At 40.9% G+C, this 26,053-nt stretch overlaps 1 protein-coding gene across 2 annotated transcripts in view; it reads left to right on the forward strand.

The window, feature by feature from the left end:
• The first annotated feature begins 432 nt into the window (after positions 1–432).
• Positions 433–26,053, forward strand: part of VCAN (versican) — a 115,554-nt gene continuing 89,933 nt past the window's right edge. Inside the window, exons 1-2 of one of the 2 annotated variants that reach the window (XM_082374667.1) lie at positions 433–981; positions 12,878–12,953. In XM_082374667.1, coding sequence (XP_082230793.1) covers positions 12,884–12,953 — 70 coding nt within the window. In that variant the 5' untranslated portion in view covers positions 433–981; positions 12,878–12,883. The remainder of the gene's footprint in view (positions 982–12,877; positions 12,954–26,053) is intronic. The other variant, XM_082374668.1, reaches the window with a different exon arrangement.

Below are 26,053 nucleotides of genomic sequence, written 5' to 3' on the forward strand. Positions count from 1 at the left end.
GTCTTTGTAGATTGCGCAATGACGTTGGGTTCCCCATTGGGCAGCTCCCGGGGAAAGCAGTGGGGAATTCTTAACACTCTCCCTCTAGGTCTCAGAAGGATCTCGTTTTCTCAGTGTCTCTTTCAGGTTGGCAGAAGCCAGGAGCCTGACACTTCCCTCAGATGGGACAGGCAGGCTCGCTGGCCGCGTAAACACGCTGTAACCAAGTTCTTTGCTGATTTTACAGAGTTTCATTTGCTCCCAAGAAGAACTGACGGTACTCAATTGTCTAGTGCTGGCCTGCCCCACAGGAGCCTGGGGGCTCCTTTCCCCCTAACCCAGAACTAGCAGCACGGGGGGCGGGGAAGCGGGGGTGGGGAGGGGTGGGAAGGCAGTGGTTTCCTTGCGCACAGCGCGATGTTACTTAGTGAGTCGCTGAATGGGGAGCGCTGCTGTCCCCAAGCCGATTGGTACTTCTTGTCAGGAAGAAACGCCGAGAGGTGGGAGTGCCTGGGGAGGGAGGCAGGCGGTCCCTACCGCAAGCGCGGGGAGCTGCCTTTCCGCTCCTTTGCCTGCTTTCCAAGCCTGGGCTGTTAGGAGTGGCTGCAGCTGCGGAGCGCTCGAGGAGCCTGTGAATGAACCCTCCTCCTCTTCCTCCTCCTCCTCCTCGCTGAGTCTCCTCCTCGGTGCTGACGGTACTGTGATATAATGATGATGGGTGTCACAACCCGCATTTGAACTTGCAGGCGAGCTGCCCCGAGCCTTTCTGGGGAGGAACTCCAGGCGGGCGGGCGCAACAGCCGCGAACATTAGGTGCTGTGGACAGGCGCTGGGACCGGGCTCTGCGGTCAGCCCCGCATCCTCCCGCATCCTCCAGCACCATCCCGCACCCTTCCCCAGGCCACCGCGCTTCCTATGTGACCCGCCCCGGCAACGCCGAGCCCATTCGCGCAGCGCTGAGGTCAATTTTTCCCCTCAACTGCAGTAAAGCCGCCTTTCAAGGTAATCACGTTTCTTTTGTTCCCCCTTAAAAAAAAGAAAAGAAAAGAAAAGAAAAAGAAAAACTTATAGGAAAAAAAAAAATCGAGTTTAGAAAAAAAAGAAGTACGTTGTAATTGGTAGAAGGCTTTAATTAAGGCTAAGAGAACTAGCTCTGAGAAATTAAGAAAATATGTGCACTGTAAAAAATGCAGGTAACTTTCAGAAGGATGTTTGGAGAGAAGAATACAGAGGGACCTTGGTGCTGAAAAAGATCCAGACAAAAGAAGCCCGGGGTGGGGTGGGAGTAGAAGGACAAATGGAATTGGGGGAAGGGAGGGAATGGAATGCAGAGAACCCCTAGAAACGTCGTGGGGTCTTGAGCTGGAGAGGAGGGACCCGGGGCACCTTGATCCTTTTTTTTTTTTTTTTTTTTTTTAACCTGCTCGAGGCAAAAGTTTGAATGGGGACCACCGAGACTTGCCCACATGCAAGTCCCCGAAGCCGCCCTGGTGCAGGCCACCTGGTTCCCGGCCCCTGATGTGTGGTCAGTGCCCGGCGTTCCTGGAAAGCTGCTCCCAAGCAGCTTCTGACAGGGCGATCCGGGACCTGCGCGGACGTGACCCCCTCAGCCCGCGGGCGCTCTGGGAGGAGGTCCGGTCGGGGAGGTGCGGGGTCCCCGGTCCGCGTCTCTTCGGCGACGCGGGGGCTGTCAAGGCTCTCTCCGGTGCCCCTGGGTTCTTTTGTCCTACGCGCGGTGCGCCGGAGCCGGCCGGGAGGGGGCAGGGGATGGGGGTGGGGTGCTTGGAGCGCCGCGGAGGTCTGCGAGGCGCCAGGGCGGGAAAAGCTTGCCCCGAACCAGTAGGGATGTGCAAGAATTTTATCTCGCCCTGCGGAGCGAAGTGGAGGCTTTTGCTCTCAACGAGCAAACCAGCGCTCAGATCGCTCTTCAGACAAAGGTGGCGCGGGGACCCGAATCTGGGGCCTCTAGGACCAGCCCTCTCGCCCGGACTACTGCAGTCCTCCTTTTCCTTCCATTTCCCCACCCCCTCCCAGCCCGCGGCCCTAGTTGAGCAACTTTACTGGCGGGTCGTGCGGCGGCGGAGAGCGAGTGGCGGCAGCTCCGGGGGACGCCCTCGGCTGGAGCGCCCCACTGCCCTGCGGAGGCGTGGGCGCCGCCGGTCTACATCCCTGGTGCGTGAGGGCTGGGGGGCATCAGGTTTGTCCAGGCTCACTGTCTGTGTCACTGGGCGTGGAGCAGTCAGTGGGTTAGGCAGCGGAGAGCGAGGTAGAAAACTAGTGTCATAGCTTAAACTATTTGCTCTCGGATCCAGCTGCGCCGTAGCAAGTCCTGCAAGTCCCCGGGAGATGCTACGGGAGGGAGGAGAAATCTACGCGGCGCCTGGAGAGCTGTCCCGCGGTGCGCACACCCACAGGCGGAAAGACAGTCTCGCTATCTGTGTCCCGTTTCTCATCTTTGTCTCTCCCTCTCTGTCTCCATCTTCTCTGCCTCTCTTCCCCTCTTCCAGCCTCTGCTCGGTCTCTTTCGCTCCTGCGTCCCCTCCCCCCACGGCTGACAAATGAATGGCTAGTGTGAAATCCCTGCCTCCCCTGTCCGCGGAGGCTGGCAAGGAGGGAGGAGCGAGGGAGGCGGTGCGCTCCTTCGGATCTACCCCCACTTGCAGTGCTTCGAGCTTGCAGAACCCAGATGTCTAGGAATAGGGAGTTTCTTGGTGGGTGTGGGCGCCCCCTGATGGAGAAATGCAGCACATGTGGAGGACAACGAGCCCCCCGCCACCCCAAACCAAATGAGCCGCTTTCACAGCCATGTATTCAAGGATGGAGCACCCTAGCTTCCCCTTTAGTTGTTAGTTTTCTACTTCGGAATCTGCGACGTAAATCTAGGGGTTTGGAGGGCCCAGGAAGGAGACTTGTCTTTAAGGGCCGAAGCGCCTTCTCCCCAGTCAGCTGAGACATGCGCGGCACTCCGGACCAAGCCTGCAGTTTGGTGGACTAACGCACGTGGCCAAGGGAGGATCCAGGTTTCGGGGGGCTTGGCGCTCAATCTTTCTTGGGCGTCACTTTAAGAAAGATCATACAGAATGCCGTACTTTTGGAAATTTTACTATGGCCCACGACCACTCGAACCCAAAGCTAGGGCCCCGCCCCAGACCATTGCCTAATAAGGGACCCTAATCCAACGTTTAAATTTTCTCAATTTCACAACACTCGCCGAACGTGGAAATTTGGGAGGAGGGCGCCGGGAGGAAAAAGGAGAGAAGGGAAGGAAAGGGACGGTGGGGAGAAAGGGAAGAAGAAAGGAACAGAGACGGGGCACATGCACGCAAACAGCCGGGAGCGGACCGGCCGGGTTCCTTTCAAGGTTTTGGACTAAATTTCGCGTCTCCTTTTAAGCCATTGTTTAAATCCCCAAAGCGATAACAAACCCTACTGAAGCGGCGTGCTGGGAGGGATGGCGGAGGAACTAGCCCCTTAGAGAGGCTGGGGCTGGGGGCATCTCTCCACTCCCCAGCCCGCGCTAAGGGAAGAACCGCACCGGGCGCTTCCCGCAGCGCCGGGGCTCACCAGCCGCCGCCACGTGGGCTGGGGCTTCAGCTCCCGGCCCGAGACGGGTGTGACTTCTTGGGCTCGCAGACAGCTGCACTGCGGGACCGGCAGTCGCTCAGCGCAGAGGCTGGCGGGGCGCCGCCTGGGTCCCCGCCCAGAGGCCAGTGGGGGCGCGGCCTTAGTCCTTCCGCGGGACAGGGGCGGGGCGGGGAGAGCTGAGCCGCTGGGCGGGGAGAGCGCAGCGGCGGCGCACCCAGCGCTTAGGCTCCGGGACGGTGCTGGAGCCGACCAGACTTCTATCCTGACGGCGCTAAACACTCTTATTAAATAAAAAACCATTTGAATTTTTTTTTGCCTTGCTTCTTGGGAGTGGTAGGAGGAGTTTTCCCCTTGCGACAGAAAAGAAGTAGATTTACTCCAAACAAACATTTTTGGCAGAAATATGAGACGAGTTTATTCTGTGATCCATACATTGACTTTAAAGATCACTTTTAGTCAATTACAGGATAATCACATTCCATACGTCCTAAAGAGTTCGTCTAGCATGGCAAACAATTGCCATTGACAGGACTGATAGATTCCATGAGCGCAAACCTTAGGGGCTGTGAGTGTAACCCTGGTCCCTTCCCATCAGGAGCTTTAGCCCGGCCCATAGTGGGAGCTCAGCTCATATTTATGAAATCACTGAGCGAGTGACTAGGGGGAATGCGGCTCAGAGTTGATGCTGCCACTTAGTGCTACATTTTAGACTCTCCTACTTCTTCGCTTTATCTTGGAAGAACAGAGCTTTAATGATCTATTCCATCTCCAATTCTGACATCTAATTGATCCCCTTTCCCTTCCTTTTTGACTCCTAAAAGCTGTGACCTAAATTCTTTTAAACACTGCTTGGCAATTGTGCCAACCCTAGAGTGAAAATATTCCTCTAAAGACCTAAAATGGGATGTTTTGAGTCTAATATAAAAATAGGAAGGCGTCAATGGAAGCAACAACTAGTTTTCTGAGATAAGATCTGTTCCAGTTTGGGGAATATGTAACTTGGGATGTGAGGGCATATCAAGCAGAAGGTCTCGGAGGCTGACTTCTGGTTCTGAGTTCTATGTAAAAAAAAGGAAGATTTTACAATTGTATGTGCCTGTCCCAACCAAACTGCAAAAGGCATGGATTCCAAAGTGGCTGAACAATTACTTGCTCCAGCAGGAAGTCCACGGTCCTTCGTCTTGTGGGTGGTGGGAAGAAGGAGGAGATTCAAGACAGTCGCTGAAGATTTGTGTAAGAATTCAAAGTTTCGCTTTGTTTTCCTTAGTAGATAAAAAAAAAAGAAATATAAAGTTAGCCCTAAATTGTATTTCCTGCTTTTAATTTAAAGTTTAAAAAGAATTTAAATTTAATTTTAACTTTAATTCAAATTTAAAGTTTGAAAAGAATCCCCCTAGATTTATATATGTTTACAGACATAGGTTTCTTCTTTTTCTCTGTGCCTACAAACTGGAAGGAAATACCTGTGCTGTCCTAAGATACCTATGTCTGCACCCTTGTGAATTGTTTGGAAAGGCCCTAAAAAGTTAATTTAAGGCTGAATATGATTAATGTTAAAGATATGGTCATTGTTCTTTCTTTCCTCACATTAGTACTCTTAAATACTTTGTGGTTAATGATTGGTCAGTAATTGAACATCAGAGCCTTTGAGAGCACAAAGATCAACCAACACTGTCACCCAACAGCCATATAAATAAGCTCTTTTTGCCTAGTGGGATTCAAACATTTTTGTTAACTTTATTCATGGACAAACATCACTAGATACTGTATTTAAAATGAGATATTGCCCTGTGACTGAACAGAACTTCTCCAGACCCATAGTTCTTTTGAGGAAGAGAATGAATGACTGTAGTAGGCTATTATTCCACCACCCACCTAGAGAAACCAGTTAGGACTCACAAATACTCATTGTTGGGGGTTACTGGCTCTGGTATGAGAAAACATGCTGATTGTTGCATAGGTCTGTACTTTACCAGAAAACACAAGGCCCGTACTCTCTCTGATTTGGAATCAGAACAAGGAGAAGTAGAGATAAATGTCTTGGCCAAGCTCCACTTCAGTTAGTGAACGTTTGCCAGTTTCCTCTGGTAGCCTAAATGTGGTTAATTACATATATATACATTTATATGTTTATATTATGTATATGTTCTCCAGGGTATTTGACTGCCGTGTTCTTATCACTGAATGTGCCAGGGGTGGCTCTATTTCAGTGGTCAGTGCAAAGCATCCTTATGTAATGTGTTTGTTTGTTGTGTTTCCCTGAAATGCCTCTGGATAGATCTATCATCTTTAAAAGGGTGTAAATGCAGATCTACATTTAAATTTACCTTTTTCTCTGTATACATCCTTCTTTTTTCTGTGTACGTCCTACTTCATTCTTCTTAAGAATTTTAAGAGGTGTTTATGTCTATAAACATGAGATTACATAGTTTATGATAAACACATATATAATATGTAAGTTATAATGTTTTTATTATTAAATTACTGAGTTGGTATTACCTGTGGTGTAGTGGAGGGAGCATTAGGCTTAGAATCAGAAAGCTTGAGCTGCATTTCCTAGTTGAGAAAACCAGGTTAGACACAACTTTTAGACATTTGGTGTCAAAAATCCATTAAATGGATATGCAGTTATAAACATCAAAAGGGTGAATACCTGTGAAAGGGCTTTGATAAATGAGAACTCCACAAATAAATGGTGTTAAGATATATCCCTGGGGCTCATATAGATCTAATTCTATGATCTTAATAATAACAGCATTGCCCAAATCATGTATTTCCTACTAAACCTACAAAATGTATTAGAGAGGTACATACTGTTTTAAGAATTGTCTAGTTTCACACTTGTATGTGGAATCTAAAAAAAAACAATACAAATGAACTTATTTACAAAACAGAAATAGACTCACAGACATAGAAAACAAATTTAGGGTCACCAGAGGGGAAAAGGGGAAAGGGATAAATTAAGAGTTTGGGATTAACAGATACACACAACAGTATATAAAATAGATGAACAACAAGGACCTACTGTATAGCACAGGGAACTATATTCAATATCTTGTAATACCTGTAATGGAAAAGAATCTGAAAGAAGAATATATATATGTGTATATCTATATCTATATATCTGAATCACTGCTGTGCACCTGAAACTAACACAACATTTTAAATCCACTATACTTCAATTTAAATAGAAAAAGAATTGTCTAGTTTCATTGAACAGAAGACAGAGTCCAGAAATAGGCTCAAACGAACACGGAAATTCAGTGGAAATGAAGAATTATTCAATAAATGGATTGGGCACAGTGGATTGGTTCACTCAAAATACAAGTCAATCTTTACCTCATTTCTTATCCCAAAATTAAGTTAAGTTGGATCTAATATGAAATGTAGGGAATGACATTTAAAAAAATAGCTAGAGGAAATTATAAGATTTTTAAAATAATAATCTAGGAGTAAGGAAACCCGGGCTAAGGAAAAGGTGAAACCCGTGCTAAGGAAAAGGTGAAACCCGTGCTAAGGAAAAGGTGAAACCCGTGCTAAGGAAAATGTAAAACCCAGAAGCCATACTAGAAAAGATTAATAAATCTGACTAATAACAATTAAGTTATTTACATGAAAACAAATAACATCTGGAAAATGTTAGCAAAATATGAGAGACAAAGAGCTAACAACTATTTTGATATGCCAGGACCTTTTACAAAGACTAAACCACAATCTATCCAAAAGAAAAATTGGCAAATGTTTTATGCAGGCTGCTGGCAGAAAGAGAAAAATAAATGTTTAAAAATCATCTGAAAAATTGCTCAGTTTCATTCATAGTTAAAGAAATAGTAATTAAAACAACAATGATATTCTGCACCATTTTTTCATCAATCAGAGCCGTAGAGATAAAAAAGGTTCAATGAAAGTTTGTGTTGGTCAAGTTGTGGGGAAACTGGATCTCTCATATATGTAAATAGGTTCATCTTTTTTAGAAAGTGATTTGGTAATAGCTATCAAAAATTTTTTTAAATGCATATACCTTTTGACCCAGCAATTCCTCTTCTAGATATTGTCATATAGACATTGGTATGAATGTCACCCAAAACAAATGGCCAAGGATGCCCTTTGCAGCATTATTTCATAGCAAAAATTTGGAAACACCTTAAAGGCTCATCACAGGAACTGGTAAAATAAAAGATGCTACATTTATCTAGGGGAAAACTATGCAGCTGTTAAAAATGACACAGACACACTGTATTAGCTGATTCAGAATATTCTCTGAGATAAACTGTGTTTTAAGTGAAGAAAGTAATGTACCAAATAGTGTAAAATATGCACCCAATTATGTACAAAATGGGCATATTCATTCATTCAACAAATATTTACTGCGTGTCCTAGGCATTGTGGATACAGCAGTGAACAAAACATCAAAGGCTACGTTCCTGGAGCTTATATTATGGAGGGTAGAGAAAAGCAATTCCCAAATATTCATATACAATGGGGAGATGTGCTATGATGTAAATAGAGCATGAGAATGGGAATGGAGAGTGCAGTGTGTTTTAGATCAAGGAGGAACAGGTTCACCAGGCAGAGAACAGAGCAATACTAAGGAGCAATGACATGAAAAAGCTTAGCCAAGTCCAGGTGCAGGAATCCAGTCACATGTTAGTGGTATATTCACGTGGTGCCATTATTCCTGTGAAGCAGATTCATGACACTTCATGTTTAAACCATGATATCTCTCTCTGCATTACAGCGTTTCCTCCTTTGAGAAAGCACTCCGTAGCAACATGATAGACAATGCTCTTTACATCTACTTTGTGGCTGAGGTATCCTGCACAATTGGTTGTCTAGGGTAACTAATTCAAAAACTAGAACACAAACCACTGTGTCTGCATCCTTAAGTCACCCTTTGCTCAGTGGAGCTTCCCCAAGATCAAGGGAGAATACTAAATATCTGTTTACTAGAACCTTGGATCTCTCTTTCTCTGAGGTAGCCCATCACCGGCCTGACCGTTATCCCCTCTGCAGACATCTCTTATGGATGGGAATCCTGTTGACCTTGTCTCTTGTGTCTCCCAGGCAATTAAACAGCTTCAGTCAGCTGTGACTTGATTGTTCAATGACTTTTTCCTCTTCTCATTGACTTCACTGGAATAGAAGACTAAATATAGGCACTGGCTGTCATATCTCCCAGGTCTTTCTGTGCAGACAGACTCGTTATCACTAACAAATAATGCTTACAAGACCCACACAGAAGAGCAGAAGAATAGAGATGGGGGTCGGAGTGGTGCTAAAAACAAAGAAGCTCCAGAAAGTTTCTCATTTAGTAAAATCAAAGAAGGCAAACGGTGTGCTTTAACAACCATGACCATGAACACAGTCTTATAAAAATTAGAGAAATGGAATGACATCCCTGGACTCTAAGGAAGAGGCAATGGAAATACAGTTCTGAGGTCAGAACTGTGGGCATTTGAGTTGCAAACTCTGGTGACTACAGGGAACAGGCATGGAGTGGAAATGGATGAGAGGCCAAGTGGGGCCAGTGATAAGCTTGGATGCACGGAGCCAAGGCCAGAGGCTGCTGCTTGCTTAGTGCTAATGATTGGCCAGCTAGAATATGGACCTTGAGCTGCTAGGTCTGATTTTCCAAAAGAAGGCAGAGATCTGGGACTTAGTGTGAACTCTCCAATTTTTAAATGTTGGCAACTTATTTAAACATAGTTTTGCAAATGTATTTAAAACATGACTGGGCTTCCCTGGTGACGCAGTGGTTGAGAATCTGCCTGCCAATGCAGGGGACACGGGTTCGAGCCCTGGTCTGGGAAGATCCCACATGCTGTGGAGCAACTGGGCCCGTGAGCCACAACTACTGAGCCTGTGTGTCTGGAGCCTGTGCTCCGCAACAAGAGAGGCCGCAACAGTGAGAGGCCCGCGCACCGCGATGAAGAGTGGCCCCCGCTCGCCGCAACTAGAGGAAGCTCTTGCACAGAAACGAAGACCCAACACAGCCAAAAAAATTTAAAAAAATTAAATTAAAAAAAAATAAAAGTGCAGTTCCATCACATTTAAAAAAAAAAAAAAAGAGTTAAAAACATGACTGATCTCTCCCTTGCACTTTTAATGCACTGGCTCCTTCCCTAGCCTTGTCTTAGTGACAGTCTTACTTGAGCAAATGATGAGTATACTTGTTATATAGATGAAGAACTGTTTCCTCCCCTCCCTCAAAAAAAAGCCACTTTTATAAGGATGAAGTATGGCACAAAGAGTTAGACTTTTGAGTATCTGCCTTGGACAGGAGATCAGGAGGCAGAAGACCCATTCCTGGTCAGGATTACATCTTCCCCTCTGGTTTTGTTATAAGGTCCAACACTCTAGATATTGACAAACATCAGATATTTTTGAGTCACAGTAAATATTAAATGTATTTCGGGTGTTAATTGGCCCACTCACCCATGTTTAAAGAGAGTGCTGACACTTCTCTTCAAAGTGTATTTCTGAATAGGAAATAGGGGCATTGGTCACACATTTGGTCAACAAACCTACCTCAAGGGTCTACTCTGAAGCTGGCACTGTGGGTGAAATATTGTGGGAATTAGTAAGCTGAATGTGATACCGGCTCTGCCTTCCAGAAGCCTACTGTTCTACATAGGAGATAAAACATGTTTCTAAATAATGATTCAGAACACATAGAAATAAGTTATAGGACAATTTACTGTGAGCATGAAGTTGTACACAGCTATAGTAGTAACCCAGGTTATAATTTTCAAATCTAAGAGCTTTAAATACTTTTCTTTTTACTACTAGTGATATGAAACCAGGAAGAGAACACTGGTAGAAAGCTTGAATTAGAAATTTTAATAATAAATATTGAGTACTGAATATGCTGTGTATCACTGAGCTATATTTTATATGCATTCTTTTATCAATTCTCATTGTACTGCTTTTCACTATTAAATAGCTACTGGAAATGAGAGAGTTAGTAACTTACCCAAAACCACAGAGTATAAGCAGAAGATTTGGAACTTGAATTCAGGGCTATTTGACAATGGAAATAGACTTTTAACATTAAGCTTATAAAAGTTTCCTGAAAAAAAAAAAAAGAAAAAAATTAAGAAAAATTTTTCTTGAAGGACAATAGGAGATTATTGTTTGTAAGCACAATTAAAGAAAAGTTTCTTATTTGGATTCAGTTAGTACTCATGGAATACACTGTCTTTAATAGCATTGTATGATACAATCTAAAATTTCATTTTGTTGAAAACTGAGGGTATGTGAAATTGATATCTTAATTTTTCCCTGAAATATTGTTATAGTATTGAGATACAGGTATATACTTCCTGCTTGCTGTGGTATCTTATTAAAAAAAAAGAAATGTAGAAACCTAATTTCCCAGTTAGTGTGTAACAACATCTATTAGCATATCTCAGTAATTATATGATAAATAAACTTAATTATCAAGGTTACTTTAGGATTATCAACTGTATACTCTTCATTGTAAGTTGTCAAATGGCCTATTGATGGAAAATATGAGACATATAATGTATTAGGTAAAAAAATGGTCTTCAGGACATATCTAGAATTTTATAATTTTTTTTAGAAAGGTTCTAACCCTTATTTCAATATATATAAAATAAAGCAATCAGGTAGAGAAGAATATCAAGAGTAAAGGTATAGCTGTCATAAATTATGAGATTGAATTTGAGCCCAAATTGGACTTGGATTCATTCTTACAGCACTTACTTCTTTTTAATCTAGGTTTTCTAAATCATACACAATTTAGATATTTTCTAAGGCAGTTATGCAGGGCACCAACTCAAATATGTGTCAGTTAGGATGCCTTCAGCAACAAGCAACAAAAATCCTTGATTTTATTGGTTTAAATAATAAAGGAATTTATTATCTACTATAAAGAAAGTTCAAGGTTATGGTTGGCTATAGGTCTAATGCCTGAGCACTTCAGCCCTGCCTCTCCTGATTCTTTCTCAGCTTCATCCGAGAGGGTATCTTATATACCCATGGGTGCAAGATAGATACAACAGTTTCACGAGGTATATCCTATCCTGATAATGTCCAGTGAAGAAAAGCAACCATCGCTTCCTTTTTTCTCTTCTTAAAATGAATATACCTTTCCCAGGAGCAACCCCTCCACGCAAGATCCTCTCACATCTCATTGGCCAAAATTGCATCATATACTCATTCCAAAACCAGTCATTGGCAAAAGAAATGGGACCAATGTAATTGACATAGAATAATCAGGATCATCCCCTTGGGCTGGGGTTTGACCCAGGTTCCACTAAAGTATATGGCTGTGTGAAGGAGGGTAGATACTAGAATGGAATTAGAGTTTTGTTAGAAAAGAGAAAGAGGAATGGCTACAGGATAGCCAACCAACAATGGCTGTTATAGAACAGTCCTAAATGTAACTGAGAAGGGAATAACTGTGGAGATCAAATAGCCTTCTGCAGTTCTTCTGAGCTTAGCTCTTTGATTTCTAGATGGTCCCCAACAATGGTACTTATCCTCCTCATAATGATAGCTTCATAGATACTTGAGCTGCAAGGGAACCATGCTGAGACCCAGATTTGTTAAATGTCTTCACACAATAAATTAATGGCAAAGCCAGGGCAGGGTTTCTTGACTCTCAGTACAGGGTGCTTTCTTTCATTCTTTACCCTTCAGACAGTTGGAACTGCTTTAAAACTCATGGCAAGCACTGGCTCTTTCTGTAATTAACAGCTTCTTATAATATATTTATTTTGTTTGTTCAGCCTCCTAGAAACTAAATTGAGTTTGTGCTTTAAAAAGCCTGCTGAGATCCTTGTTCTCTGTTCTGATACCATGTGCATGAACCACCAACGGGTTTCCTCCTATCTCACATTTGATGTGAATCCCTTTCTTTCAACATCTCTCTCAGTTGCTTCCCCATCTTCTCTTGCTCCATCTATGACCAACTTCCTGTTTCTAAATAGATTTTGTGGTCGCCCCTCCCTCCTTGTGCCAGCTCCTAGCCACTAGTTACTTGGGCTGTGGTCTATATTGTTCTTCCAACAGCCTACCCTGTTGTGGTTGCCCCACACATCCACATTGTTATGTGTCCCCAGTTTGGGTTCTGGGATTATTTTGGTAACTACCACATTGGGTGAGAGTCAAACTAATAATTTAAATGTTGGGACAACTTCTCCTATTGCAAGTCTCCTCCTGTTTTTACAATCCAAGAGGAGCTGCTTCTTGTACTCTTATTCCCTATAATGCACAAATAGAATGTGATGTATGGCCTCCCACAAACCTGAATGCTTATGATTTACTTTGTGTTTTTCTTCATTTCTAGGACAAGATGTTGATAAATATAAAGAGCATCTTATGGATGTGCTCTACCTTAATAGCAGCCCATGCACTACAGAAAGGTGAGTGTGGTAACAATTTTTTTAGGACTAATTGTAATAAAAATTGAAGTACTGGGGCATGGAATGGGATTATGGAATCATTAAAATAAAGGATGAATTTTTGATCTATTCATTGCTGAACACTTTTAGCTAAAATATTATTAGGTTGAAAACAGTGGTTTTAAATAAATCAATCATAACAAAATAGTGAACCAGGTGCTAAAGAAGCAAGTGGGCTTTCAGTAACTTCCCAGGTTACTTTCAGACTGTGCAAAAAGGCTCACATGTGGGCCTGGGCATATTTTTAAGTTCTGCTTTCTTCAACACTGCTCAAAAATTTTCTATATTAAAAAAAAAGACTATTAAACATTCAGAAGGATAGAGTTTGAAAAAAGTAAAGAAGATAGAGAGAGGGCTGATAGCCAAGTTTTTCCCCCACCTCCATTTCTTTTTTCCTTCCCTCCCTTCCCCTTCCCTTCCCTTCCCTTCCCTTCCCTTCCCTTCCCTTCCCTTCCCTTCCCTTCCCTTCCCTTCCCTTCCCTTCCCTTCCCTTCTCTTCTCCCCACCCCCTTTCTAGTAACTGGATAAGTACACATCCACTGTTTTTGTTAGCTGTAAATTATATATCCATCTAATGAGGGTTCTGTGATTCCAAATTTGTGGACTCTGGTCTATGAAAAAAGATACTGTGCTGAGTTTCAGTGATCTGCTCCCATCAAGGGTCTCTCCAGACTCAGCTTCCACTTCTTTCTCATACTCACTCTATGCTTCTGAGTCTCTGCAAGAATTTACAATTCCATTCATAGACCTTCTTATTCCCTTTTTTTTACATGCAGTTCCTTCTGCTTGACAGTCCCTTCTCTTGTTCTCTACAGTTCCACTTCAGTTCATTCTTAAGACTCAGAATTTAAGTATCGTTCCATCTATTCATCCATCCATCCTTCCACCTATCCGTTCATTTTTCCATCCATTGACAGCATTGTTTGAATACATTCTATGTGCTACATGTTAGTCTGGGTCTCCAGGGATATATCAGTGGATGAGTCATACATTGTCTTGGATTTCTTTAAACCTAATCTCCTTAGTTACATGAGGTAAGCGATAAACAAGTAAACAAACAATCCAAGTACTTCCGAATAGATGAATATAAAGCAGAATGACATCATAGGAAATGGCATAGGGTGGGGGGCAGGGGGGTGATAAAGGGTCTTTGAGAAAGTCATACTTAAACTGATGTGGGAATGATGAGGAAAAGCCAGCCAGCTAAGATCTGGCCCAAGTTAGGTAGTGTGTTTGAACAACAGAAAGTTCACTGTAGTTGGAGAGCAGTGATCAAGAAGAAAGTTGGAGATACAGACAGAGAGATAGTCAGAGGTCAGTTCATATAAGTAGTAACAATATCTAATACTTAGAAAAGAGCTTCCTATGAGCCAAGAACAGTTTTAATGCTTAACATTAACTTATTGAAACATTCATTATCTATAGAGGAAACTGAGAACCTAAGAGACTTGCTCAAAGCCACACAACCAGTAAGTAGCAGAACTGGGAGATAAACCAAGGCTGTCCCAGGAGTGTGTGAGCTTTACCTCTGTTACATTTCTCATCTATATAGGGCATTGTAGCTTTAGAAATGACTAGATTTTATTTCCAGGAAGCACTGAAGGAAGCGCTGAAGGGTTACAGCAAGTGAAAGACATGAGTTGATGAATGTTTTCAAAGTTCCATGTTTGCTATTCTATGTAGATTTGATTGTAGGAGAGCAAGAGTGGCAGCAGGGAGATCATTTAGGAGGTTATTGTGGTCACCTGTGTGTGAAATGGGGCGTGGCAGAAGAGCTGGAGAGAAGTGAATTTGATACATGGAGATGGAGGATTCAGACCAACAAATGGATTGGATGTGGTGTGGTGAGGGCAACAGAGGAATCAAGGATGAGCTGACTTCTGAGATGGTTCCCACCTCTCATTCCCCTTTCCAGCCAATTTAAAAGCCCTTTCTCTATGTTCCCATTGTCCCCTGTGCTGTGACATCTATTATAGCCCATAACAGATGGGCTATAATAGCTATGATAAGTTATTCTTCATTTTTCTTCCCAAGGGGTGTGTAGTTTCAAGAGAGCGGTTTTTTATTTTCTAGCAGAGTTCCTGACACACTGCTAGCACTTAATCAATTTATGTGTTGAGTGAATAAGTGAATGAATAAATAAACAATGTGTGAATACCACAGTGAATGACCTGGCTGGCCATCAGAGTCTAGGCTCCACCACTCCAAGAGCCCAGGAGCTGTCCTCTTCAGCATTTTCAGGAAGTAAACGTTGAAGGTCACAGAGAGGAAAGGACAACGGCATCCAGTGAAGAGGGAAGACAGAAAGGAGATAGAGAAAAGGAGTTGGTTTGGGTGGGAAGTAATAGGAGGGAATTATAGAGAAAGTAGTGGGAGAACCTTGAGGAACAGGGCAACTATCCCTCCCCTTAAAACAAAGAAAGAACTCATACAAACAGTAGGGAAACAAACAAACACTTATGGTATAGCTCCTTGATGGTATTTTAAAATAGTAATAATAGCTAACAGTACTGAGTGATTTCTACGTTAGGCCTCGTTCTAAGTATTTTACTTTGTTAACCTTTTTTAATCTTAGCTCTCCGATGAGACAGATGCTTTTATTCTCCCCATTTGGCAAATGAGGAAACTGCAATACCAAAAGATTTAGAGACATAGCTAATGTAGAAGATCATACATCAATTTAGTGATTGAGCCTGGAGGTGAACCCAGGCAATCTGGCCCCACAGTCCATGCTCTCAACCACTGTATTGTACTTTACCCCAAGCATCAAGTTCTTTGCAAATCTGTAATCACTGTTAAAAGATGTCATTAGTTTGGGGCTAATTTCAGAAGAATTTTTACTTTTTCATGTGAGGGGTAAAAATTGAAAATGTAAGATCCATATGAAACAGATTTGCCAAGTTCATAGTGAATCACAGAGCAGTAACTAGTTGAGTCAACACAAGTACTCTTATCTTAAGGTTTTCTCTGTTTATGTCTAGGCACGCAAAAGGTCAATAACTAATGAACACTCTGTCTATTGGTTTCTGGATTTATTTTAATGCATGAAGAGCTCTTTGCTTTAAAAATACCCTTTATATTGATTCTCTAGCATTGACCCAGTTATTTGGATATTCCTCTAATATTAATAAATGGAGCCATGCACAGTTATTAGTGAATGAACAAGAGAGTGACATTAATACGTGAGAGGGTGATAAATTCCACTATACTCACTCTGACATTTATTTGGCCAAGGTCTGTGTGTGTGTTTGATCAAATTGTGTAGATAGAATTTGCATCATCCTTGCTCTGCAGAATTTATTGGCAGAGAATGAAACATAACTGATCATTCATTGTTCAGAGATTTCTCCCTTACTGTATTCATTTAGACCACAAACTATCTGGTGGGAATAGTGAAATTTTTCTTTGAAAGCAATTATTATATTTTTTTTGAATTTTATTTTATTTATTTTTTTATACAGCAGGTTCTTATTAGTCATCAATTTTATACACATCAGTGTATACATGTCAATCCCAATCTCCCAATTAATCACACCACCACCCCCACCCACTGCTGCTTTCCCCCCTTGGTGTCCATACGTTTGTTCTCTACATCTGTGTCTCTATTTCTGCCCTGCAAACCGGTTTATCTGTACCATTTTTCTAGGTTCCACATATATGCGTTAATGTACGGTATTTGTTTTTCTCTTTCTGACTTACTTCACTCTGTATGACAGTCTCTAGATTCATCCATGTCTCTACAAATGACCCAATTTCGTTCCTTTTTATGGCTGAGTAATATTCCATTGCATATATGTACCACATTTTCTTTATCCATTCGTCCATCGATGGGCATTTAGGTTGCTTCCATGACCTGGCTATTGTACATAGAGCAGCAATGAACATTGGGGTGCATGTGTCTTTTTGAATTATGGTTTTCTCTGGGTATATGCCCAGTAGTGGGATTGCTGGGTCATATGGTAATTCTATTTTTAGTTTTTTAAGGAACCTTCATACTGTTCTCCATAGTGGCTCTATCAATTTACATTCCCACCAACGGTGCAACAGGGTTCCCTTTTCTCCACACCCTCTCCAGCATTTGTTGGTTGCAGATATTCTGATGATGCCCATTCTAACCGGCGTGAGGTGATACCTCAATGTAGTTTTGATTTGCATTTCTCTAATAATTAGTGATGTTGAGCAGCTTTTCGTGTGCCTCTTGGCCATCTGTATGTCCTATTTGGAGAAATGTCTATTTAGGTCTTCTGCCCATTTTTTGATTGGGTTGTTTGTCTTTTTAATATTGAGCTGCATGAGCTGTTTATATACTTTGGAGATTAATCCTTTGTCTGTTGATTCATTTGCAAATATTTTCTCCCATTCTGAGGGTTGTCTTTTTGTCTTGTTTGTAGTTTCCTTTGCTTTGCAAAAGCTTTGAAGTTTCATTAGGTCCCATTTGTTTATTTTTGTTTTTATTTCCATTACTCTAGGAGGTGGATCAAAAAAGATCTTGCTGAGATTTATGTCAAAGAGTGTTCTTCCTATGTTTTCCTCTAAGAGTTTTAAAGTGTCCGGTCTTACATTAAGGTCCTTAATCCATTTTGTGTTTATTTTTGTGTATGGTGTTAGGGAGTGTTCTAATTTCATTCTTTTACATGTTGCTGTCCAGTTTTCCCAGCACCACTTATTGAAGAGACTGTCTTTTCTCCATTGTATATCCCTGCCTCCTTTTTCATAGATTAGTTGACCATAGGTGCATGGGTTTCTCTCTGGGCTTTCTATCCTGTTCCATTGATCTATATTTCTGTTGTTGTGCCAGTACCATATTGTCTTGATTACTGTAGCTTTGTGGTATAGCCTGAAGTCAGGGAGCCTGATTCCTCCAGCTCCGTTTTTTTCCCTCAAGACTGCTTTGGCTATTTGGGGTCTTTTGTGTCTCCATACACATTTTAAGATTTTTTTGTTCTAGTTCTGTAAAAAATACCATTGGTAATTTGATAGGGATTGCATTGAATCTGTAGTTTGCTTTGGGTAGTATAGTCATTTTCACAATATTGATTCTTCCTATCCAAGAACATGGAATATCTCTCCATCTGTTGGTATCATCTTTAATTTCTTTCAACAGTGTCTTATAGTTTTCTGCATACAGGTCTTTTGTCTCCCTAGGTAGGTTTATTCCTAGGTATTTTATTCTTTTTGTTGCAGTGGTAAATGGGAGTGTTTCCTTAATTTCTCTTTCAGATTTTTCATCATTAGTGTATAGGAATGCAAGAGATTTCTGTGCATTAATTTTATATCCTGCAACTTTACCAAATTCATTGATTAGCTCTAGTAGTTTTCTGGTGGCATCCTTAGGATTCTCTATGTATAATATCATGTCATCTGCAAACAATGACAATTTTACTTCTTCTTTTCCAATTTGTATTCCATTTATTTCTATTTCTTCTCTGATTGCCGTGGCTAGGACTTCCAAAACTATGTTAAATAATAGTGGCGAGAGTGGACATACTTCTCTTGTTCCTGATCTTAGAGGAAATGCTTTCAGTTTTTCACCATTGAGAATGATGTTTGCTGTGGGTGTGTCATATATGGCCTCTATTATGTTGAGGTAGGTTCCCTCTATGCCCACTTTCTGGAGAGTTTTTGTCATAAATGGGTGTTGAATTTTGTCAGAAGCTTTTTCTGCCTGTATTGAGATGATCATATGGTTTTTCTTCTGCAATTTGTTAATATGGTGTATCACATTGATTGATTTGGTATACTGAAGAATCCTTGCATCCCTGGGATAAATCCCACTTGATCATGGTGTATGATCCTTTTAATGTGTTGTTGGATTCTGTTTGCTAGTATTTTGTTGAGGATTTTTGCATCTATATTCATCAGTGATATTGGTCTGTAATTTTCTTTTTTTCTGGTATCTTTGTCTGCTTTTGGTATCAGGGTGATGGTGGCCTCATAGAATGAGTTTGGGAGTGTTCCCCCCTCTGCAATTTTTTGGAAGAGTTTGAGAAGGATGGGTGTTAGCTCTTCTCTAAATGTTCGATAGTATTCACCTGTGAAGCCATCTGGTCCTGGACTTCGTTTGTTGAAAGATTTTTAATCACAGTTTCAATTTCATTACTTGTGATTGGTCTGTTCATATTTTCTATTTCTTCCTGGTTCAGTCTTGGAAGGTTATACCTTTCTAAGAATTTGTGCCTTTCTTCCAGGTTTTCTATTTTATTGGCATAGAGTTGCTTGTAGTAATCTCTTATAATCCTTTGTATTTCTGCAGTGTCAGTTGTGATTTCTCCTTTTTTATTTCTAATTTTATTGATTTGAGCCCTCTTCCTCTTTTTCTTGATGAGTCTGGCTAATGATTTATCAATGTTGTTTATCTTCTCAAAGAACCAGCTTTTAGTTTTATTGATCTTTGCTATTGTTTTCTTTGTTTCTATTATTTCTGGTACAATCTTTAAGATTTCTTTCCTTCTGCTAACTTTGGGTTTTTTTGTTCTTCTTTCTCTAGTTCCTTTAGGTGTAAGGTTAGATTGTTTATTTGAGATTTTTCTTGTTTCTTGAGGTAGGCTTGTATTGCTGTAAACTTCCCTCTTAGAACTGCTTTTGCTGCATCCCATAGGTTTTGGATCATCGTGTTTTCATTGTCATTTGTCTCTAGGTATTTTTTGATTTCCTCTTTGATTTCTTCAGTGATCTCTTGGTTATTTAGTAACGTATTGTTTAGCCTCAATGTGTTTGTGTTTTTTACGGTTTTTTTCCCCCTGTAATTGATTTCTAATCTCATAGTGTTGTTGTCAGAAAAGATGCTTGATATGATTTCAATTTTCTTAAATTTACTGAGGCTTGATTTGTTACCCCAGATGTGATCTATCCTGGAGAATGTTCCATGCGCACTGGAGAAGAAAGTGTAAACTGCTGTTTTTGGATAGAATGTCCTATAAATATCAGTTAAATCTATCTGGCCTATTGTGCCATTTAAAGCTTGTGTTTCCTGATTAATTTTCTGCTTGGATGATATGTCCATTGGTGTAAGTGAGGTGTTAAAGTCCCCCACTATTATTGTGTTACTGTCGATTTCCTCTTTCTTTTTCTTTTTCTTTTTTTTTAACATCTTTATTGGAGTATAATTGCTTTACAATGGTGTGTTAGTTTCTGCTTTATAACAAAGTGAATGTTATACATATACATATGTTCCCATATCTCTTCCCTCTCACATCTCCCTCCCTCCCACCCTCCCTATCCCACCCCTCTAGGTGGTCACAAAGCACTGAGCTGATCTCCCTGTGCTATGCAGTTGCTTCCCACTAGCTATCTATTTTACATTTGGTAGTGTATATATGTCCATGCCACTCTCTCACTTTGTCACAGCTTACCCTTCCCCCTCCCCATATCCTCAAGTCCATTCTCTAGTGGGTCTCTGTCTTTATTCCCATCTTACCACTAGGTTCTTCATGACCTTTTTTTTTTTTTTCCCCTTAGATTCCATATATATGTGTTAGCATACTGTTTTTGTTTTCCTCTTTCTGACTTACTTCACTCTGTATGACAGACTCTAACTCCATCCACCTCACTATAATAACTCAATTTCATTTCTTTTTATGGCTGAGTAATATTCCATTGTATATATGTGCCACATCTTCTTTATCCATTCATCGGATGATGGACACTTAGATTGCTTCCATGTCTTGGCTATTGTAAATAGAGCTGCAATGAACATTTTGGTACATGACTCTTTTTGAATTCTGGTTTTCTCAGGGTATATGCCCAGTAGTGGGATTGCTGGGTCATATGGTAGTTCTATTTTTAGTTTTTTAAGGAACCTCCATACTGTTCTCCATAGTGGCTGTATCAATTTACATTCCCACCAACAGTGCAAGAGGGTTCCCTTTTCTCCACACCCTCTCCAGCATTTATTGTTTCTAGCTTTTTTGATGATGGCCATTCTGACCTGTGTGAGATGATATCTCATTGTAGTTTTATTTGCCTTTCTCTAATGATTAATGATGTTGAGCATTCTTTCATGTGTCTGTTGGCAATCTGTATATCTTCTTTGGAGAAATGTCTATTTAGGTCTTCTGCCCATTTTTGGATTGGGTTGTTTGTTTTTTTGTTATTGAGCTGCATGAGCTGCTTGTAAATCTTGGAGATTAATCCTTTGTCAGTTGCTTCATTTGTAAATATTTTCTCCCATTCTTAGTGTTGTCTTTTTGTCTTGTTTATGGTTTCCTTTGCTGTGCAAAAGCTTTTAAGTTTCATTAGGTCCCACTTGTTTATTTTTGTTTTTATTTCCATTTCTCTAGGAGCTGGGTCAAAAAGGATCTTGCTGTGTGATTTATGTCATAGAGTGTTCTGCCTATGTTTTCTTCTAAGAGTTTGATAGTGTCTGCCCTTACATTAAGGTCCTTAATCCATTTTGAGTTTATTTTTGTGTATGGTGTTAGGGAGTGTTCTAATTTCATACTTTTACATGTACCTGTCCAGTTTTCCCAGCACCACTTATTGAAGAGGCTGTCTTTTCTCCACTGTATATGCTTGCCTCCTTTATCAAAGATAAGGTGACCATATGTGTGTGGGTTTATCTCTGGGCTTTCTATCCTGTTCCATTGATCTATATTTCTGTTGTTGTGCCAGTACCATACTGTCTTGATTACTGTAGCTTTGTAGTATAGTCTGAAGCCAGGGATCCTGATTCCTCCAGCTCCATTTTTCTTTCTCAAGGTTGCTTTGGCTATTCAGGGTCTTTTGTGTTTCCAGGCAAATTGTGAAATTTTTTGTTCTAGTTCTGTGAAAAATGCCAGTGGTAGTTTGATAGGGATTGCATTGAATCTGTAGATTGCTTTGGGTAGTAGAGTCATTTTCACAATGTTGATTCTTCCAATCCAAGAACATGGTATATCTCTCCATCTGTTTGTATCATCTTTAATTTCTTTCATCAGTGTCTTATAATTTTCTTCATATAGATCTTTTGTCTCCTTAGGTAGGTTTATTCCTAGATATTTTATTCTTTTTGTTGCAATGGTAAATGGGAGTGTTTTCTTAATTTCTCTTTCAGATTTTTCATCATTCGTGTATAGGAATGCAAGAGATTTCTGTGCATTAATTTTGTATCCTGCTACTTTACCAGATTCATTGATTAGCTCTAGTAGTTTTCTGGTAGCATCTTTAGGATTCTCTATGTATAGTATCATGTCATCTGCAAACAGTGACAGCTTTACTTCTTCTTTTCCGATTTGGATTCCTTTTATTTCTATTTCTTCTCTGATTGCTGTGGCTAAAACTTCCAAAACTATGTTGAATAATAGTGGTGAGAATAGGCAACCTTGTCTTCTTCCTGATCTTAGTGGAAATGGTTTCAGTTTTCACCATTGAGGACGATGTTGGCTGTAGGTTTGTCATATATGGCCTTTATTATGTTGAGGAAAGTTTCCTCTATGCCTACTTTCTGCAGGGCTTTTATCATAAATGGGTGTTGAATTTTGTCGAAAGCTTTCTCTGCATCTATTGAGATGATCATATGGTTTTTCTCCTTCAATTTGTTAATATGGTGTATAACGTTGATTGATTTGCGTATATTGAAGAATCCTTGCATTCCTGGAATAAACCCCACTTGATCATGGTGTATGATCCTTTTAATGTGCTGTTGGATTCTGTTTGCTATTATTTTGTTGAGGATTTTTGCATCTATGTTCATCAGTGATATTGGCCTGTAGTTTTCTTTCTTTGTGACGTCTTTGTCTGGTTTTGGTATCAGGGTGATGGTGGCCTCATAGAATGAGTTGTGGAGTGTTCCTCCCTCTGCAATATTTTGGAAGAGTTTGAGAAGGGTAGGTGTTAGCTCTTCTCTAAATGTTTGATAGAATTCGCCTGTGAAGGCATCTGGTCCTGGGCTTTTGTTTGTTGGAAGATTTTTAATCCCAGTTTCAATTTCAGTGCTTGTGATTGGTCTGTTCATATTTTCTATTTCTTCCTGGTTCAGTCTCGGCAGGTTGTGCATTTCTAAGAATTTGTCCATTTCTTCCAAGTTGTCCATTTTATTGGCATAGAGTTGCTTGTAGTAATCTCTCATGATCCTTTATATTTCTGCAGTGTCAGTTGTTACTTCTCCTTTTTCATTTCTAATTCTATTGATTTGAATCTTCTCCCTTTTTTTCTTGATGAGTCTGGCTAATGGTTTGTCAATTTTTTTGTCTTCTCAAAGAATCAGCTTTTAGTTTTATTGATCTTTGCTATTGTTTCCTTCATTTCTTTTTCATTTATTTCTAATCTGATCTTTATGATTTCTTTCCTTCTGCTAACTTTGGGGTTTTTTTGTTCTTCTTTCTCTAAGATTTCCTCTTTTAGAGTTGTTAGCAGTTGCCGTATGTATTGAGGTGCTCCTATGTTGTGTGCATGTATATTTATAATTGTTATAGCTTTTCTTGGCTTGGTCCCTTGGTCATTATGTAGTGTCCTTCCTTGTCTCTTGTAACATTCTTTATTTTAAAGTCTATTTTATCTGATATGAGTATTGCTACTCCAGCTTTCTTTGGATTTCCATTTGCATGGAATATCTTTTTCCATTCCCTCACTTTCAGTCTGAATGTGTCCCTAGGTCTGTAGTGGGTCTCTCATAGACAGCATATATATGGGTCTTGTTTTTGTATCCATTCGGCAAGCCTGTGTCTTTTGGTTGGAGCATTTAATCCATTCATGTTTAAGGTAATTATCGATATGTATGTTCTTATTACCATTTTCTTAATTGTTTTGGGTTTGTTTTTGTAGGTCCTTTTCTTCTCTTGTGTTTCCCACTTAGAGAAGTTCCTTTAGCATTTGTTGTAGAGCTGGTTTGGTAGTGCTGAATTCTCTTAGCTTTTGCTTGTCTGTAAAACTTTTGATTTCTCCATTGAATCTGAATGAGATCCTTGCTGGGTAGAGTAATCTTGGTTGTAGGTGCTTCTCTTTCATTACTTTAAGTATATCATGCCACTCCCTCCTGGCTTGTAGAGTTTCTGCTGAGAAATCGACTGTTAACCTTATGGGAGTTCCCTTGTATGTTGTCATTTTTCCCTTGCTGCTTTCAATAATTTTTCTTTGTCTTTAATTTTTGCCACTTTGATTACTATGTGTCTTGCCGTGTTTCTCCTTGGGTTTATCCTGTATGGGACTCTGCACTTCCTGGACTTGGGTGGCTATTTCCTTTTCCATGTTAGGGAAGTTTTTGACTATAATCTCTTCAGATATTTTCTCAGGTCATTTCTCTCTTCTCCTTCTGGGACCCCTATAATGAGAATGTTGTTGCGTTTAATGTTGTCCCAGAGGTCTCTTAGGCTGTCTTCATTTCTTTTCATTCTTTATTCTTTAATCTGTTCTGCAGCAGTGAATTCCACCATTCTGTCTTCCAGGTCACTTATCCGTTCTGCCTCAGTTATTCTGCTATTGATTCCTTGTAGTGTATTTTTCATTTCAGTTGTGTTGTTCATCTCTGTTCATTTCTTCTTTAATTCTTCAGATCTTTGTTAAACATTTCTTGCATCTTCTCGATCTTTGCCTCCATTCTTTTTCCGAGGTCCTGGATCATCCTCACTATCATTATTCTGAATTCCTTTTCTGGAAGGTTGCCTATCTCCACTTCATTTAGTTGTTTTTCTTGAGTTTTATCTTTTTCCTTCATCCGGTACATAGCCCTCTGCCTTTGCATCTTGTCTATCTTTCTGTGAATGTGGTTTTTGTTCCACAGGCTGCAGGATTGTAGTTCTTCTTGCTTCTGCTGTCTGCCCTCTGGTGGATGAAGCTATTTAAGAGGCTTGTGCAAGTTTCCTGATGGGAGGGACTGGTGGTGGGTAGAGCTGGCTGTTGCTTTGGTGGGCAGAGCTCAGTAAAACTTTAATCCACTCGTCTGCTGATGGGTAGGGCTGGGTTCCCTGCCTGTTGGTTGTTTGGCCTACGGCAACCCAACACTGTATCCTTCCCAGGCTCTTTGGTGGGGCTAATGGCAGACTCTGGGAGGGCTCACGCCAAGGAGTATTTCCCAGAACTTCTGCTGCCAGTGTCCTTGTCCTCATGGTAAGACACAGCCACCCCCCGCCTCTGCAGAAGACCCTCCAACACTAGCAGGTAGGTCTGGTTCAGTCTCCTATGGGGTCACTGCTCCTTCCCCTGGGTCCCAATGAGCACACTACTTTGTGTGTGCCCTCCAAGAGTGGAGTCTCTGTTTCCCCCAGTCCTGTCAAAGTCCTGCAATCAAATCCCACTAGCTTTCAAAGTCAGATTCTCTAGGAATTCCTCCTCCTGTTGCTGGATCCCCAGATTGGGAAGCCTGACGTGGGGCTCAGAACCTTCACTCCAGTGGGTGGACTTCTGTGGTATAAGTATTCTCCAGTTTGTGAGTCACCCACCCAGCAGTTATGGCATTTGATTTTATCGTGATTGCTCCCCTCCTACCATCTCATTGTGTCTTCTCCTTTGTCTTTGGAGTGGGGTATATTTTTTGGTGAGTTCCAGTGTCTTCCTGTTGATGATTGTTCAGCAGTTAGTTGTGATTCTGGTGTTCTTGTAAGAGGGAGTGAGAGCACGTCCTTCTACTCCGCCATCTTGAACCAGTCTCTCCGGGAATAGTGAATTTTTGTTAGCATTCATTTTTATTTCTTGCATTGTCAGAGTTTCAGACAAGTTCTTGCAGGTAGCAGTTTTTTTTGTTTTTTTTGTTTTTTTTAGCTTGCATAGTTGGTAAACATTATCCTGTGAACTAAATTTCTAAATTTCTACTAAATTTCTCTCTTAAAATATTTAGATTTGGTAAACTTAGTTCTTGTTACCCAGTGCATTATGACCCAAGATTTCATACACAAAAGTCTTGGCCACACAGCTTTTTGTTAATCCTGTTGTTAAGATGGGATTCTACATGAACATTTATTTACATCCAACTGAAGCTTTTAATTTTCTTGTTTAATTTTCTTGTATCTGTAAACATCCAGAACAATAAATAACCCTTGGGAAATTGCCTGCTGATGTAAGTTTGTTCTAATATATTTTTTCCTTACAGCACAGTTATTGAGTAATGCTCTAAGTGTCAGAAACCTCCCAATCAGATAGATAGAGGTGGA

The sequence above is a fragment of the Balaenoptera borealis genome, assembly GCF_965194805.1.
Source record: "Balaenoptera borealis genome assembly, chromosome: 2".
Classification (NCBI taxonomy): Eukaryota; Metazoa; Chordata; class Mammalia; order Artiodactyla; family Balaenopteridae; genus Balaenoptera; species Balaenoptera borealis.